Genomic DNA, 19,051 nt, shown 5'->3' with positions numbered 1-19,051 from the left:
TTTTATTCAGTAGGTATCCTGTCCTTGGTGGCCAGACACCCTCTTTTAGGTGGTGTTGTCAAGGGCTCTGTAAAATCCCATGACCGGTAAGTACCATATTTTTTGGATTATAAGACACAATTTTTAAAAAAAAAAAATTGGAAGGGGGAAACGGGGGTGCATCTCAGGAAAAAATGGACCTCAGCTTGTTGTAAAAAATGTTATAATAGCCCTTAGAAAAATTAAAAACTTGTGGCTAAAACAACATTTTAGTGGTAAAAATGTAATTTATTTTTTCATCACTGCTCAGTGGTATAAAGTTCTGTGAGGCACATGTGGTGTTAATATGATCATTGCACCCCTAAATGAATTCATTAGGGAGGGTAGTTTGTAAAATGAGTTCATATATAGGGGGTTTCTGTTGTTCTGGAACCTCAGGGGCTCTGCCAATGTGACATGGCACTCTCAAACCATTCCAACATAATCTGAACTCCAATATGGCACCTTTTTCCTTCTGAGCTTTGCACTGTGCCTCAAAAATAGTATTCCCCTACATATGGGGTATCGGCGTACTAAAGAGAAATCGCACTACAATGTTTGAGGTCCAATTTCTCCTGTTACCCTTGGTAAAATAAAAAATTGGGGGCAAAAACAATATTTTTGTGGAAAAAATATGATTTTTTATTTTCACGGCTCTACATTATAAATTTCTGTGAAGCACTTGGGGGTTCAAAGTGTTCACCACATATTAAGATAAGTTCCTATGGGGGTCTAGTTTCTGAAATGGTGTTACTTGTATGGGGTTTCCACTTTTTAGGCACATCAGGGGCTCTCCAAATGCGACATGAAGCACGGTCTCAATTCCAGCAAATTTTGTGTTGAAAAAGTCAAACGGTGCTCCTTCCCTTCCGAGCTCTGCCATACACCCAAACAGTGGTTTACCCCCACATATGGGGTATCAGAGTACTCAGGACAAATTGTACAACAACTTTTGCGGTCCAAGTTCTCCTGTTACCCTTGGGAAAATAAAAAATTGGGGGCAAAAATATCATTTTTGTGGAAAAAATATGATTTTTCATTTTTACGGCTCTGCGTTTTAAACTTCTGTGAAGTACTTGGGGGTTCAAAGTGCTCACCACACATTAAGATAAGTTCCTATGGGGGTCTAGTTTCTGAAATGGTGTCACTTGTGGGGGGTTTCCACTGTTTAGACACATCAGGGGCTCTCCAAATGCGACAAGTTGACCAATATCAATTCCAGCCAATTTTCCGTTGAAACAGTAAAACGGCGCTCCTTCCCTTCCGAGCTCTGCCATGCGCCCAAACAGTGGTTTACCTGCACATATGGGGTATCAGTCTGCTCAGGACAAATTGCAAAACAACTTATGGGATCCAATTTCTCCTATTACCCTTGGTAAAATTAAAAAAATTTGAATATGAAGTAAATTTTTTTATGAAAAAAAGTTAAATGTTCATTTTTTTAAAGCATTCCAAAAATTTCTGTAAAGCACCTGAAGGGTTAATAAACTTCTTAAATGTGGTTTTGAGTACATTGAGGGGTGAAGTTTTTAGAATGGTGTCACTTTTGGGTATTTTCATATAGACCCCTCAAAGTGACTTCAAATGTGATGTAGTCCCTAAAAAAAAGGTGTTGTAAAAATGAGAAATCACTGTTCAACTTTAAACCCTTAGGCTGTGTGCCCACGTTGCGCTTTTTTAAGCATTTCCACAGCATTTGTGCCAGCTCAGACGCTGCAGAAATGCTTAAAAGAAGCTTCAAATTAACTTACATGCGTTTTTGGCTTTTTGTGCCAATGCATGCGTTTTTAAACGCTCAGGAATTGCATAGCGCCTAAAAACGCAGCATGCTCATTAATTTCCGCATTGCTGAGCGATTTTAACCTTCCCCAATGTTCCCAGAAAACGCGCGTCAAAAACGCACGATTAACGCGAGGAAAAAGGACGTGCGTTTTCTGGGAAGGGGATCAGTTTCCTGAGCGTTTAAAAAAGCTAACGTGGGCACATAGCCTTAAACTTCCTGACAAAAAAATTTTGGGTTACAGAATTGTGCTGATGTAAAGTAGATATGTGGGAAATGTTACTTATTAAGTATTTTGTGTGACATATCTCTGTGATTTAAAGGCATGAAAATTCAAAATTGGAAAATTGCAAAGTTTTCATAATTTTCACCAAATTTCCATTTTTTTCATAAATAAATGCTAGTCATATCTAACAAATTTTGCCACTGTCATGAAGTACAATATGTCCCTAGAAAACAATCTCAGAATCACCTTGATCCATTGAAGCAGTGGTCAAAATTCTAAAAATTGTACTGGTCATTAATGTGCAAACCACTCTCGGGGTAAAAGGGGTTAAAATTAGGTTGCCTTACTGGAGCAGTGGCTGCAGGGAAAATGAACTTCTAGACTTCTTTTACTAATTTTTTCCAGTCATCAGGGTGGTAAAGTGAGCTTGTAAGGCTACTTTCACACATCAGGTTTTTTCTGACAGGCAGGATCTGGCTATTTGTTAAAAAAACGGATCCGGCAAAAGCTGCTGCTGGATCCGGTTTTCTCTCATTGAATTGTATTAGCGCCGGATCGTCCTGCATGGCCTTCTGTTTCTTCTGATTTTCGCCGGATCTGGCTAAATGTTTCATTCCGGTGTCAGGAAAAAATGTCTCTAGTAACGTTTTTTGTCTGCTGCAAAAAACCGGGCAGTGCCGTTTTTTTTGCTATAATGGAAGACTATGGATGCCGGAATACGCCATGTCCGGAATAAGATGGATCCGGCCACCAGATCCGGTTTGTTAAGTCTGCGCATGCTCAGATCCAATTGGCCAGCCCCCAGGAAACAGATATAAACCTGCTAGAGGGATCCAGTGGAAAAACTGATCCATTTCTTCAGTTCTCCAAAATTTACGCCGGATCAGGGTTTTTAACAAATAGTCGGATCCTGCCTGTTGGAAAAAACCTGATGTGTGAAAGTAGCCTAACAGTCACCGCTCACTACACAATGAGCACAGCAGTAATCATTTCCCACCACCTTGAGAGCCTTCCTTATGTTCAGTGTATTTGAGCACCACTTTGACAGCCTTCTCTATGTTCAGTGTGCTTGTGTTTGCAGAGCAGGCTGTAAATTAGTGTGCTAGCGAGTTATTACAGCTGCGGTCTCTGTTTAGTGAGTTGTGACTGTAATCGCTCCCTACACTGCCCATATGAGTCGAAGAGAGACAAAAAACTGACTGGCACATCGATACTAGTGTGAATAGGTGCTTACCAGGAGGAGCTACCTCCATATACAATACACAAAATAAGGTTGCACTCTATCATGCTAAAGCATGTCAATGTAGAATATAAGAAATTTGAATAGCAATACAGCTTTGGAGTATTAAGAAAAAATATGAGACGCTTAGCATATAACTTGGCCAAATTATATCAACCCATCAACCAACGTCAAAGTGGCCTCAAAGTCTAATGGGTACATACGCTGTGTGAATACCTCTCTAAGGCTGATACAGGAAAGATGTATATCTTTGTACTGTGTTAGCCAGTAGATAGAAAAATATTCAGAATTGAGAGTCCTCAGTGGTTGATACCTTTTAATGGCTAACTGAAAAGATAGTAACACATTGCAAGCTTTCGAGACTACTCAGGTCTCTTCATCAGGCATTGACTAATACAAAATCTGGAGTCACATACTGTATTTATGCACAATACAGCACAGAAAAAATGCAATAGATAAGACAAGTGACGTGAAGCAGAACTATCATTAAGGGAGAGGGAGAAACATAAATATTGGACCAGTACATAGATGAGGAGTCTGGATGTTTTATTGTCCTCTGATTGGGGTCTCCTAATGTGTTGTGATGCCTCCACAAGGTCTTAGGAGCAAATTCCTTAATTGATGTAAAAAGACATAAATCCATGCGACACATTCATTCCAGCACTGAGAGTGTCAAAGGTCATCATAAATTTATACTCCCAGACTCTTCTCTCTCTCTGAGACTTGAAGTTACCTTTCAATACCAGTAATTTCATATCCATGTTGCTGTGATTAGGGATATAAAAATGTTTTGCCACAGGTAGATCCATTCTTTTTTCTCTTATTGTGTGACAATGAGCATTCATCCTTGTCCTAAGCTTTTGCCCTGTCTCCCCCACATACAGACCCCCAGTTGGACATTTAGTACAAATAATTAAGTACACCACATTAGATGTGATGCAACTGAAAGTACCTGGGATCTTGTAGTCCTGATGTGAGTTGGGGATCTTTATCTTGTCCGTGGTCATTATGAATGGACAGGTTTTACATTTGTTCTGGTCTGCAAGCTGCAGGAACCTTTCCTTGCAACCAGAAAAAATGTAAAACCTGTCCATTTATAATGACCACGGACAAGATAAAGATCCCCAACTCACATCAGGACTACAAGATCCCAGGTACTTTCAGCTGCATTACATATAATGTGGTGTACTTAATTATTTGTACTAAATGTCCAACTGGGGGTCTGTATGTGGGGGAGACAGGGCAAAAGCTTAGAACAAGGATGGATGCTCATCGTCACACCATAAGAGAAAAAGAATGGATCTACCTGTGGCAAAACATTTTTGTATCCCTGATCACAGCAACATGGATATGAAATTACTGGTATTGAAAGGTAACTTCAAGTCTCAGACAGAGAGACGAGTCTGGGAGTATAAATTTATGACGACCTTTGACACTCTCAGTGCTGGAATGTGCTGTGAGTTCATTTTCCCCTTCACCATTGAGGTCTGATGAACTCCCTCTTCTGGTGAAGGAAGGTAGTGAGGCTGATTACCAAGCACCTGGACAGGATGATGATGACTGGGTGACGGGAATTGCTGACTGGATATAAGGCAGCCGACGCCCTTCTGCCTTGCTGGTGATTCTCTGAGGGATTCTAGGAGACCAGTCTGATTCCTGCTCCTCAAAAGCTAAATTTTCTGCGCTGCTGTTTGCATTTGTGTTTTGGTTTTCTTTTGCCTTGTTTTTCTGGATTTCTGCCATTCCCTGCTGGGGTGAGCTGAATTCCTTTTTGCTCTGTCTTCAGAAAATACCTGAGTACTGATATAGTCTTTTTGAAGCCTAGCGTCATCAGGGTTTTTTCCTCGGTCAGTCTGTTGGCTCATGTTTTGATAGGGTTTTTGCGGATTGCAGACAGCAGCTTTTCTATCCTGTCCTATTTAGTCAGCTTGGGCCCCATCATTTACTCAGCCTATCTTTCTATCTGTGTTAGTGTTTTTTCATCTTGCTTCACCGTCATTATATGTTGGGGGCTGCCTATTGTTTTGGGGTCTGCTCTGGGGCATTTAGAAATTTCCCTTTCTGTCTTTAGGCTATTTAGTTCTCCGGCTGTGATCGAGGGGTCTAGGGCACCGTAGGAACCCCCCACGGCTACTGCTAGTTGTTGATAGGTTCAGGGGTCTGCAATCCGATAGCTGCCAACTTCTCTGGTTTTCTGGACTTAGCTAGTATTTCTGTTTTTGCCTCCTACGGTGACTCTATCATAACAGAATCACCAGCCATACAGCAGATCCTAGGGTACTCTATAGCAGGAAAGAATTGTAAAAAGAAAAAGAAAAAAAGTGTGTATATTTTTTCCTCTATATCTCTGAGGCCGTAGGGGGAATTTTTTTTTCTCTCAATGGAGATAAAGCAATTGTCTGATCGTGTGGAGCAGCTTGCTGCGGAAGTGCGGGGAATTTCCGCCTACCTTGCTCATTCACCTGCTGCTGAACCAAAGATCCCTACTCCTGATGTGTTCTTTGGGGATCGGTCTAAATTTTTGAATTTCAAAAATAATTGTAAATTATTTTTTGCCTTGAAGCCTAACTCGTCAGGGAGCTCCGCGCAGCAGATTAAAATTGTCATCTCTATGCTGCTTGGCGATCCCCAGGATTGGGCGTTTTCTTTGAAACCAGATGATCCTATTCTGACTAATGTAAACGCATTTTTTCAAGCCTTGGGGTTGTTGTATGACGAAACTAATGCTATTGATCAGGCTGAAAAGACCCTGTTGGCATTGAGCCAGGGTCGAGATTCTGCAGAATTGTACTGTCAAAAATTCTGAAAGTGGGCGGTCCTTACTACCTGGAATGATAATGCCTTGGCAGCTCTCTTTCGGAAGGGTTTGTCAGAAGCCGTAAAAGATACTATGGTGGGATTTCCTGTTCCCTCTGGTCTTGATGATTCTATGTCATTAGCCATTCAGGTTGATCGGCGTTTACGTGAACGCAGGACTGCACGAGAGGTGTTGCCACCTGTTGAACAAGTGTCTGAACCTATGCAATGTGATAGAGTTTTGTCCAGGGAGCAACATCAGGAGTTCAGAAGGTGTAATAAGCTGTGTTTTTTTTGTGGAGATGCCTCGCATATTATTTCTGTCTGTCCTAAACGAGAGAAACGTTTTGCACACACGTTTTCTGTGGGTGGTGTTCAACCTAAGTTTCTTCTGGCAATTACTCTGATCTGCTCCCTGTCCACATTTTCCGCCAAGGCTTTTGTGGATTCGGGAGCAGCCCTGAACCTAATCGACTTGGATTTTGCTAAACGTTGTGGATTTCCGATGACACCTCTGCGGACGCCTATCCCTTTGAGGGGGATTGGTGCTACTCTTTTGGCGAAAAATAAACCTCAGTTTTGGACCCAGGTGGTAATGCGGGTGGCCCCAGACCATCAAGAAAATTGCAGATTTTTGGTGTTGCATAATTTGCATGATACCATTGTTCTGGGGTTTCCCTGGTTGCAAATTCATAAGCCAGTTTTGGATTGGAAATCTGTGTCTGTGGTGAGTTGGGGTTGTCGGTGTGCCCTTAGTGAGGCTCCAGTTTTTTCCACCTCTCCTCAGTCGCATGATGTTCCTGACTATTTGGCAGACTTTTATGATGTATTTAGTGAGAATGAGTCTGCGTCTTTGCCTCCTCATAGGAGTTATGACTGTGCAATTGAACTGAGCCCGGGGTGTAAATTTCCCAAGGGTCGGCTCTTCAATTTATTTGTACCCGAGCACGAGGCTATGCGATCCTATATTAAGGAGGCGTTGGAGAAGGGTCATATATTAGACCATCCTCTTCACCCTTAGGTGCTGGGTTTTTTTTTGTGGCCAAAAAGGATGGTTCATTAAGGCCTTGTATTGATTATCGTGCCCTCAACAAAATTACTATTAAATATCAGCATCCGTTACCCCTGATTTCGGATCTATTCTCCAGAGTTAAAGGTGCTTGCTGGTTTACCAAGCTTGACCTCAGGGGGCGTATAATCTTATCCGCATTAAGCATGGGGATGAATGGAAGACGGCGTTTAATACTCCGGAGGGACATTTTGAGTACCTGGTGATGCCTTTTGGGCTCACTAATGCCCCTTCTGTCTTCCAGTGCTTCATGAACGATATTTTACGAGACTTTGTGGATAAATTTTTGATTATCTATCTGGATGATATTTTGATCTTCTCCAAGGATTGGGATTCTCATGTGGAACATGTTCGGACTGTGCTCCAGATCTTGAGGGAGAATTCCCTGTATGTCAAAGGATCGAAATGACTTTTTGCGGTACAGAGGATATCATTTTTGGGATTTATTTTGTCTCCGTCAACTATTGAAATGGATCCGGCCAAGGTACAGGCCATTTATGATTGGGTTCAGCCCACTTCTTTGAAGGCCCTCCAGAAGTTTTTGGGTTTTGCTAATTTTTATCGGAAATTTATAGCAAAATTTTCTAGTATTGCCAAGCCATTGACTGATCTGACTAAGAAGGGTGCTGATGTGTTGAATTGGTCTCCGGAGGCTGTTTCTTCCTTTCAGGAGCTGAAGCGAAGATTCACTTCTGCCCCGGTTTTGCGGCAACCTGATGTCTCACTCCCGTTCCAGGTAGAGGTGGACGCTTCTGAGATTGGTGCAGGAGCTGTTTTGTCCCAAAAGGATCCTGTAACATCTAAAATGAATCCCTGTGCTTTCTTTTCCCGAAAGTTCTCTCCATCTGAACGTAACTATGATGTGGGGAATCGGGAACTGTTAGCCATGAAATGGGCATTTGAGGAGTGGAGACATTGGTTGGAGGGAGCTAAACATCAAGTCGTGGTCCTCACTGACCACAAGAATTTGATTTACCTGGAGTCGGCCAAACGCTTGAACCCTAGACAGGCTAGGTGGGCCTTGTTTTTTACACATTTTGATTTTGTGGTCTCTTTTCTTCCTGGCACTAAGAATGTCAAGGCTGACGCTCTCTCTAGGAGCTTCATTGCTGATTCTCCTGTGGTGACCAAGCCTGCTACCATCTTAGGCGAAGGGGTAGTTCTTTCTGCCATCTTGCCCAATTTGAGACGTGCTCTGGAAGAGTTCCAGGAGAACAAACCTGAGCGTTGTCCCAGTGGAAAGTTGTATGTTCCTTACCAGTGGAAGAAGAGAGTGATGTCTGAAGTTCATAGCTCTGCATTGGCTGGTCATCCAGGTATTTTTGGTACTAGAGATCTGGTGAGTCGGTCTTTTTGGTGGCCCGCCTTGTCTCGTGATGTCAGGAATTTTGTGCAGTCCTGTGGGACTTGCTCCCAGTCTAAACCTTGTTCTCGCTCTAGTGTGTTGTTGATGCCTTTGCTGTTCCCCAGGAGGCCATGGACCCATATTTCAATGGATTTCATCTCTGATATGCCTGTCTCTCAGAGAATGACTGTTATTTGGGTGATTTGTGATAGGTTCTCTAAGATGGTTCATCTTGTACCACTCCCTAAGTTGCCATCTTCCTCTGAGTTGGTGCCACTGTTTTTGCAACAGGTGGTTTGCTTGCACGGGATTCCTGAGAACATTGTATCTGACAGAGGAGTTCAGTTTGTGTCTAGATTTTGGAGGACTTTCTGTTCCAAGCTGGGAATTCAGTTGTCCTTCTCCTCTGCTTTTCACCCTCAGACCAATGGGTAGACGGAGAGAACAAACCAGACCTTGGAGTTGTATTTGAGATGTTTTATTTCCGCTGATCAGGATGATTGGGTTTCATTTTTGACCTTGGCCAAATTTGCTTTAAATAATAGAGCTAGTTCTGCCACTTTGATGTCACCTTTTTTTTGTAACTTTGGGTTTCATCCTCGATTTTCTTCAGGGCAGGTGGAGCCTTCTGCCTGCCCAGGTGTTGACACTGTGCTGGAGAGAATGCACCAGATCTGGGACCAAGTGGTGGATAAGTTATCTCTCTCCCAGGAAAAGGCCCAGCGGTTTTCCAACTGACATAGGACCATTGGTCCCCAGTTTAAGGTTGGTGATATGGTTTGGTTATCATCAAAAAATATCGCTATGAAGGTGGCTTCTCCTAAGTTTAAGCCTAGATTTATTGGACCTTACAAGATTTTGGAAATTATTAATCCGGTCTCTTTTCAGTTGGCTCTTCCTGTCACATTTAAAATCCATAATGTGTTTCATAAGTCCTTGTTGAAGAGGTTTGTTGAACCAGTGGTTCCTGGGGTGGCACCTCCGGACCCTGTATTGGTTGAAGGTAACATGGAATATGAGGTAGAGAAGATACTGGATTCCCGTCTGGCTAGACGGAGACTCCAGTATTTGGTTAAGTGGAAGGTTTATGGTCAGAAGGATAATTCCTGGGTCTCTGCCTCTGACATTCATGCCAAAAGATTGGTGCGTGCCTTTCATCGGGCTCACCCGGATCGCCCTGGTGGCATGGATGAGGGTTCGGTGACCCCTCCTCAAGGGGGAGGTACTGTTGTGACTTCATTTTTCCCTTCACCATTAAGGTCTGATGAACTCACTCTTCTGGTGAAGGAAGGTAGTGAGGCTGATTACCAAGCACCTGGGCAGGATGATGATGACTGGGTGACGGGAATTGCTGACTGGATATAAGGCAGCCGACGCCCTTCTGCCTTGCTGGTGATTCTCTGAGGGATTCTAGGAGACCAGTCTGATTCCTGCTCCTCAAAAGCTAAGTTTTCTGCTCTGCTTTTTGCATTTGCGTTTTGGTTTTGTTTTGCCTTGTTTTTCTGGATTTCTGCCATTCCCTGCTAGGGTGAGCTGAATTCCTTTTTGCTCTGTCTTCAGAAAATACCTGAGTACTGATATAGTCTGTTTGAAGCCTAGCGTCTTCAGCGTTTTTTTCTCGATCAGTCTGTTGGCTCATGTTTTGATAGGGTTTTTGCGGATTGCAGACAGCAGCTTTTCTATCCTGTCCTATTTAGTCAGCTTGGGCCCCATCATTTACTCAGCCTATCTTTCTATCTGTGTTAGTGTTTTTTCATCTTGCTTCACCGTCATTATATGTTGGGGGCTGCCTATTGCTTTGGGGTCTGCTCTGGGGCAGTTTAGATTTCCCTTTCTGTCTTTAGGCTATTTAGTTCTCCGGCTGTGATCGAGGAGTCTAGGGCACCGTAGGAACCCCCCACGGCTGCTGCTAGTTGTTGTTGATAGGTTCAGGGGTCTGCAATCCGATAGCTGCCAACTTCTCTGGTTTTCTGGACTTAGCTAGTATTTCTGTTTTTGCCTCCAACGGTGACTCTTTCATAACAGGAATGAATGTGTCGCATGGATTTATGTATTTTTACATCAATTAAGGAATTTGCTCCTAAGACCTTGTGGAGGCATCACAACACATTAGGAGACCCCAATCAGAGGATAATAAAGCATCCAGACTCCACATCTATGTACTGGTCCAATATTTATGTTTCTCCCTCTCCCATAATGATAGTTCTGCTTCACACCACTTGTCTTATCTATTGCATTTTTCTGTGCTGTATTGTGTATAAATATGTGACTCTTCAGATTTTGTATTGGTCAATGCCTGATGAAGAGACCTGAGTAGTCTCGAAAGCTTGCAATGTGTTACCATCTTTTCAGTTAGCCATTAAAGGGTATCAACCACTGAGGACTATCAATTCTGAATATTTTTCTCTAAGGCTGATGTCTGAATTCATGGGTGAATGTGGACACCTCTGTCAGCAATGCCTGCATTTATTGGTAAGTAGGGACCTGCTGTAGTTAAAATCACCACCTGGTGGAAGGCGGAGTGCTCGGTCAGTAAGCTAATATACAGGAGACCAAAAAAACTGACTGGCACATCCAGACTAGTGTGAATAGGTGCATACCAGGGGGAGCTACCTCCATATACAATACACAAAATAAGGTTGCACTCTATCATGGTAAAGCATGTCAATGTAGAATATAAGAAATTTGAATAGCAATACAGCTATGGAGTATTAAGAAAAATATGAGACGCTTAGCATATAACTTATATAACATATGAGTGGAAGAGCCTGACTACATGGAGAATGTGAGTTAATTATCTCCCTGTAGCCAATGCTTTATTAATGCATTCTAATATGACTTTAAGGTCAAAATAGGCTTGGTCATGAAGGGGCTACCTCCATATACAATATACAAAATAAGGTTGCACTCTATCATGCTAAATCATGTCAATGTAGAATATAAGAAATTTGAATAGCAATTCAGCTATGGAGTATTAAGAAAAAATATGAGACGCTTAGCATATAACTTATATAACATATGAGTGGAAGAGCCTGACTACATGGAGAATGTGAGTTAATTATCTCCCTGTAGCCAATGCTTTATTAAGGCATCCTAATATGACTTTAAGGCAATTCACTTACAGATTGTCCCTAAATTTTGTGTCCGCACAGGTTCCCTTTAAAAAAATTAGCTCATCTAACATTTTGCTCCCTCTTTGGGCAATTGCCAACCTCTTTAGGCTAACGGATTATCATAATACTGTACAAGTGTTTGCTTAAATTAGTCCCTATGATTAAAGAAGGTTAAGGGGATCCTATAGAATTGAAAAGTGAACATTAAAGTCATCCTATATTCCTGAAATCACTTTTTCTCACTCTACAGGCTTTAGAAGACCGTCCAAGTTTTCTTCAAGTAGACCAAGGTGACAGCAGTAGCCCCTCTTTTAATCCTTCAGATACATCTCTGCTGTCTTCTGCCTCTTCAATTGAAGAGATGGAGGAAAGGAAATCCAGCTCTTTAAAGAGACGACAGTAAGGAAAATTACATTAGCTTATATTATTTTCTTCTTCACTATTCATTATGTACTCTTTGACAGCAATTAAAGAGGTTATGCCACCATCAAATATATATTTGTTTATGAAGAAAATACTATTAAAAATTTTGGTCAGAAGATTTAAGTTTACTATTAGGATGGTGCCCTCTAGATTTAGGGTATGTGCACACGATCAGGAATGGCTCAGTATTTGCTCAGGTTTTGACACAGGTGAAATCTGCACCAAATCTGCATCTGAGGTCACTGTCAGGTCACCTGCATTTTTGATGCGTTTTTACATGAGTTTTTGATACATTTTTCATTACATGCATTTTTTTTGTCACTTGAAATAAAGCGAATTGAAAGTTGGCTTCTGGGAAGGAAAAAGTGATTTCCTGTTTGCAGATATATTGGGGCATGTTCCCATGGTTAGTAAATGCTGTGGGTTGGACACTGCGTTCATTGGCAAACCCACAGCGGCCAGATGTTACAGCATAGTGGATGGGATTTCAAGAAATCCCATGCTCACTATGTGTCCACTGATGCCTGCGGCTCACCCGCAGAGACGGACATGCGGCGCATCTTTCCAGACCGCAGCATGTCTATTTATGTAGTAAAGACCCTCAGTCTCCGCTGCTCAAATTACCCATACACTTTCATTAGATGTAGTAAAACCGCATTATCTTCCTAGTCACATGCGTATTAAGTGCGAGAATGCAGCTCACTAAGCATGTGTACTAATTTAAATAATGGTGAATCTTGTGACACAGCCAGAAGTAAATGACACAGGAAGTGGAGCAAAGCACAGAGGGACGTCCCCTCGTTTGAAAAAATTAATAATTTTTAAAAAAAATATTTGTTAAACAGCCAGAGTAAAGCAGACTACTGGGACTGGTATTTCAGACTGGTAAGGATCCAATATCCATGAATCTTAGGCTAGTTTCACACTAGCATTTTTTTGCGCTGCGTTTCGTGTGCAGATCAAACACATGACAAAAACGCTTACAAACGCTTGTAAACGCTGCGTTTTTTCTCGCCTCATCGTGCGCGTTAAGCCAAAAAAACGCAGCCTTTGTATGTGTTTTAAAGCGTTTTTCATGCTTTTGCGTTTTTATTGTGCATGATGTCACAATCACAGGAGTAATAATCCTTGACCAATTAGTGCAACAGACTCCACTAATTGGACAGCAGTGGGCGTGTGTTATTGGAGTTTTTTATATAGACCCTGTTTGCAGCTATTCTTCACATTTGCTTGTTGTTTTTCTTCACGACATGGATCTGGAAGAGTTTTCACTTCAACTTGGATCTGGACATCAGGATGGCTCAGGCTTATGCAGTTGCTTGCCATGAACAAAGGGAGAGAGAGAGACAGCGAAGACGGCAGCGGCGGCGTTTGTGGATTCATCCAATTGTTTAACTCCGGGAGAGCCGTGGAGCGTACCACACCTTCTACAGCAAGCTACAGGCAAACCCGGATACATTTACTGATTACACACAGATGTCCTAACAAACATTCATGTATTTGCTTGGTCGTGTACAAGATGTAATCCGGAGACAGAACACACAGCTCCGTCATGCGATTCCTCCCGAGGAACGGCTCCTGGTCACATTACGCTACGTAGTATTGCAAAACCAATGCCTGCCTAATTTTATTTGTTCTCTGATTTACTATTCTATTCTGGCCGAATTCTTGAACTGCCATGTACTTAACCAAACACTTCAGCATTATTTTTCTACCATTTATTAAAGAAAAAGATGCATTTTTATTCATTGGTATGCCCTTTTTTGTGTGTTTTTGGGTGTGGTAAAAATCCATATACACAAATATTAATTTTTGTTGTTTCTTTGTGTCACAGATTCCTGGCTACTGGAGAGACACTCTCTTCACTGTACTTCCAGTACCGGCTAGGAATATCCACCTTGTCTGGAATAGTTGCGGACACCTGTCGGGCTTTGTGGGACGTTCTCTGTCCAGAATTTATGCCCCTGCCCACCGTGAAAATGCCGAAAGATTCTGGACTGTCTGCAATTTTCTTAACTGTTTGTGTGCGGTGGATGGGAAGCACATCAGGATTATAAAACCAAAGAGAACTGGATCAGAGTACTACAACTATAAAAAGTACTTCTCTACAGTACTCATGGCCATTTCTGATGCAGACTGTAAGTTTGTTGCAGTGGACATTGGGGCATTTGGCCATGGAAATGACTCTCAGGCTTTTAAGAACTCGGACATGGGCCGGAGTTAGTATGGCAACCAGTTCAATTTCCCCATGCCACGGCCTCTTCCCAACACCGAAGGTCCGCCACAGCCCTTTGTAATTGTTGGGGATGAGGCATTCCAGATGTGCCAAAACCTCAATCCCTACTCCAGCCGGGACTTGAACCACACCAAACAAATTTTTAATTACTGGCTGACCAGGACAAGAAGAACTGTAGAGTGTGCCTCTGGTATACTTGTGTCCAGATGGCGCATGTCACGCTCGCGCCTTGGCTGAATGGCGTGAGCCGGGGGTTTGTGGCCCCACTGTGCCACAAACCAGACTACCCTGGAAGGGGTGTGACTACGACAGCTACCTCGGTCTTCACTGGAGCCTCTGATGGTGAGGTCAGGCTTGTGCGGCAGATAGCTGTCGGGTGCCACTCCAGGGTGGTGTCTGGCTGTGGCTGCTGGTCCCACTCGGGGAAAACCCACTTTGACAAAAGCTACAGACAGGCAGGCAGGTAGACACGACAGGCACAGCTGAGACACTGGGCAAGCAGGCGTGGATTGGAGACACAGGGCAAGCGGGCACGGCTTGGAGACACAGGGTAAGCAGGCGCGGCTTGGAGACACAGGACAGGCGGGCATGGATTGTAGACACAGGACAGGCGGGCACGGCTTGTAGACACAGGACAGGCGGGCACGGCTTGGAGACACAGGACAGGCGGGCACGGCTTGAGACACAGGACAGGCGGGCACGGCTTGAGACACAGGACAGGTAAAGGGGCCTGTTCACACAGCAAGTGTAGGCAGGAGGGAGTGGTGTATGTTGCAACAGGATTTGGACCTGTTCACACAGGAGGTGCAGGTATAGATATAGGCAGGAGTACAGAGTAGGCGGAGCCGCAGGAGTGCGGGGTAGGCGGAGCCGCAGGAGTGCGGAATAGAGCTGAACCACAAGGTCTGTGGAGAAACTGCAGCAAGAAGTTCTGCAGCAGCAGAGTAGACAGAGCTGCAAGGGTGCAGATGCACAGACGGAGCTGCAAGGGTGCAGATGCACAGACGGTGCTGCAAGGGTGCAGATGCACAGACGGTGCTGCAAGGGTGCAGATGCACAGACGGTGCTGCAAGGGTGCAGATGCACAGACAGGGAGGACACAAGGAAAGACACAGCAGGGGAGGAAGCCACAGATAAGGAGAAAGGGAGACTAAGGTAGGACAGAGTACAGACAAAGTACTGAGACCAAGACTCAAGGGCCAGGATATTCAGCCTCCTGGCAGGCAGACAAGGTACAAAGCAAGACAAGAAGTATTCCTCCAGAGAAGGAGGAAGTACACAGGACAGGGCCTGGCTTCCTCAACAGCAAGATACTAACTGATATTAGACATTGAACAGGCAATGTTTCAGTGGGTGTGGTGGAATTAAATAGTCAAGGGCTCTAGGTGATTGGTCAGGGATAGATTAGACAGGTGCACCCTGACGGCATAAGAACCAGAGATTTCTGGGGCCGCCCCCCTATACACATATCCAGGAAACATGCAGAAGAGCAGAGGCACAGAGCACAGGGTTGGCAATAGACAGAATTCACTGCATGACCCGGAGCAGTGAGTAAGTTGATGTGCGGGGTATGGGAGGCCATGCATTGATGCCAGCAGGGTTGTTACAGTACCCCCCCTTATGGCCCCTCTTCCTCAAGCCTGCCAGAATGACCTGAAGAAGGAGTATGGGACCACACACAGTCCAGGTTGACACGACATCCTTCAGGTAGGGTGGAGTATGTGTGCAATCAGGAATCCCAGATTGCCCGCTGTGACGGACTCAGCTCCTGCTGAGCCCATTTTCCTTTTAGAGTGGACCCTCTGGGCCGTGGCACCCACCCACCGAGGGCGAGCTTACCTTGTGAGAACCCACCCCCTGTACAGGGAGTGTCAGGGGCAAGACCAAGGGGGTGAGCCACCACGGCAGCTGGACCAGACGGCCGGCTCAAGGGACACTAGACGAGTGTCTGACGACAAGGACGAGCAGGAAGCAAGATGAGACAAGACGTAGGTGCAAGGTAACTTCATTAGAATAACTCAGGATCACATACAGTGTAAACAAGCAAAACGTGCAAGGTGCGCGCGTGGGCATGCCAAGGTCCATAACATGGTACGTGCCAGGTGGCACGCCTAGGTACAGGTAAAGGCATGATGGCATCGGACTCCGGACTGCTGGCAACGATCGACATCATCAAGGCATCAGGCTGCGTACATCAGCTCCGGACATCAGGCCGCAGTCATCCAGCTCATGATCTCTGGCAGCGATCGGCAGGTTCCGGGCATCCGGCAGGCAAACCAGGTTTCAGGCAAGGAGGCACGACAGGTATCCAGGCATGGTGCGGGTTAGGGAACACGCCGAGGTCCGAGGCTAGGTGCGTGTGTAGGGGACACACCAGGGTTCAAGGCTAGGTGCAAGGCAAAGTGCGTGTGTAGGGGACACGCCAGGGTTCAAGGTAAGACAGAGTGCGTGTGTAGAGACACGCCAAGGCACAAGGTCACAAGGCAGAGTCCTGCGCGTGCAGAGAGGCACGCCAGGATCAGGCGAGGCAGAGTCCTGCGTGTGCAGAGAGGCACGCCAGGATCGGGCAAAGCAGAGTCCTGCGCGTGCAGAGAGGCATGCCAGGGACAGGTGAGGCAGAGTCCTGCGCGTGCAGAGAGGCACGCCAGGGACAGGCGAGGCAGAGTCCTGCGCGTGCAGAGAGGCACGCCAGGGAGAGGCGAGGCAGAGTCCTGCACATGCAGAGAGGCACGCCAGGGTCAGGTTCCAGGACAGGGTTAGGGCCTGTGCGTGCAAGAGGGCACGACAGGATACATGGCCAAACCTGCGCGTACTATTATAGAAGCACGGGGAGGTATGCCATGAGCAGGGGAGGTATGCCATGAGCAGGCGAGGGCCTGCGCATGCTTTAGAGAGCACGCAGAGCACAGTGCGGAAACAGCGTGAAGTGCAAGGGAGCACAGAGGGCACGGCTGGGGCACTGGCTAGCTGATCGGGCTGCGGCACTGACAGACGGGCAAGACTCTAGCGAACCCGGCTGAGGCATGGCAGGCGACACAGCTGTCACTGACCGACGAGCACGGCTGAGGCACAAGCAGGCGGGCACGGTTAGGGCGGGCACGGCTGAGGCACAGACAGGAGGCTAGGAAGGCCAGGCGTATGCAAAGGGCACACGAAGAAACAGAGCAAGGGAAGACAAGACAAGAAACAAGGCAGAGCTTAGGCAGAGCACAGAACCAGGAACGGAAGCAGATCAGAGCAAGAACAGAGCTAGCAGCGGAGCGTAGGCCGAAGCCCAGAGCCGGGCCAAGGGAGAACCTTGGGACTAGCCTAGAAACGTGCAAGAGAGCATAATAGGAAAGAGTCTAGCAGTGGAGCGTAGGCGAAGCCCAGAGCCGGGCCAAGGGAGAACCTTGGGACTAGACATGGAAAAGAAAGGAGGAAGGGTGCGTGTGCCAGGGAGCACAACAGAGCACCATAGGAGAGAGCGAGGCAGAGCAAGCAAAGACCATAGGGAGGAACAAGGCAGAGCAAGGCAAGGTACGGAACAAGGCATAGCGAAAACAGGCAAGGCAGAGAAACAGAAGGACTACAAGTCCAAGCAGGACAAAGACGAACATGGCACAACAGACAAACATAAGACAAGGCACGGGACAAGAGATGGAGTACGAGCATGGAGCGTGTGCAGAGACGCACGACAGGGCAGAGTGCAAGGGCACAGAATAGAGGGAGCGCCCCACAGACCAAGCAGCCATGCAGGGACACCACACAATACTCAGGCCCTGAGCATAGGAAGGGGCGGCCTGATATAGGGTATAGCACCTCCTCTTCCAGGTCAGGACCAGGGGACCACTTCCGGGTTCAGATCCACAGGATAACAGAGCACAGTCACATGATCAGAGTTCCAGACATGACGAGACGACTGCAGATCCAGTGCTGAAACCTAGACAGGTCACATGATCAGAGTTCTAGACATGACAAGATGATTGCCGAACCAGACAGTGCAGGATCCTAGGAAAGGTCACATGATCAGCGTTTCAGACATGACGAGATGATTGCAGAACCAGACAGTGCAGGATCTTTAGGAAACGTCACATGATCAGCGTTTCAGACATGACGAGATGATTGCAGAACCAGACAGTGCAGGATCCAGGCAGGAACACATGATCAGGAATCCTAGACATGACGAGAAGATCACAGAAGGCAGAGCAGAAACGCAGGCATCCTGCATCTCAGACATGAGGTGAGTGTGCACACTGCTCTAGTGAACATGCAGGACAGCAGACAAGATATGCACATGCACATCGCTCCAGGAGTTCTTGAGACAAAACAGATATGGCAGACATGACAAACATGGCGGACATGACACCCGCTTTCTTGGTGCCCAAGGGAGTCAGTTTCCAACACAGAGGGTACAAAGACTTCTTCCTCCAGATTGGCAAAAAGTGGGGCCCTGGCAGCTTCAGACTTCGCCCCTACATCAGCCGGCCAGCTAGAAACTTAAGACACCTGCACAGAGTCCATTTTTAGCCCATTATCCAAAGAAAATTGGATCTCCTGCAGGTGAGTGAACAACGGAGATACGTAGGCCACAGTTCCCACCTCTGCATCCACCTGCCATATGGAAGCTGGAGGCATACATACAGGGAGCCATTTCAACCTGTTACTCAGAAAAAACTGGGCCCCCTTTTTCAGGTTAGAGGATGAGTAATGCTCCATCTTGGGACCTTCACCCACTGGCCATAGAGGAGCCGAGGGCATCCACTCAGGATCCATCTTCAGCCCTTTATCCTGGGGAAGACAATCAGGAGGCAGGGGTGCTCTAG

General features: G+C 45.6%; 1 protein-coding gene across 1 annotated transcript in view; it reads left to right on the top strand.

The window, feature by feature from the left end:
• The window catches only part of TRIO (trio Rho guanine nucleotide exchange factor), a 2,342,529-nt gene that overhangs the window by 1,777,102 nt on the left and 546,376 nt on the right, over nt 1-19,051 (top strand). The window contains 1 exon segment of the mRNA XM_073555735.1: nt 11,838-11,986. Coding sequence (XP_073411836.1) covers nt 11,838-11,986 — 149 coding nt within the window.

The sequence above is a fragment of the Dendrobates tinctorius genome, unplaced genomic scaffold (genome assembly GCF_039654945.1).
Source record: "Dendrobates tinctorius isolate UK_male_01 unplaced genomic scaffold, ASM3965494v1 ptg000229l, whole genome shotgun sequence".
NCBI lineage: Eukaryota > Metazoa > Chordata > Amphibia > Anura > Dendrobatidae > Dendrobates > Dendrobates tinctorius.
This window is presented reverse-complemented; position numbering and strand designations above follow the sequence as displayed.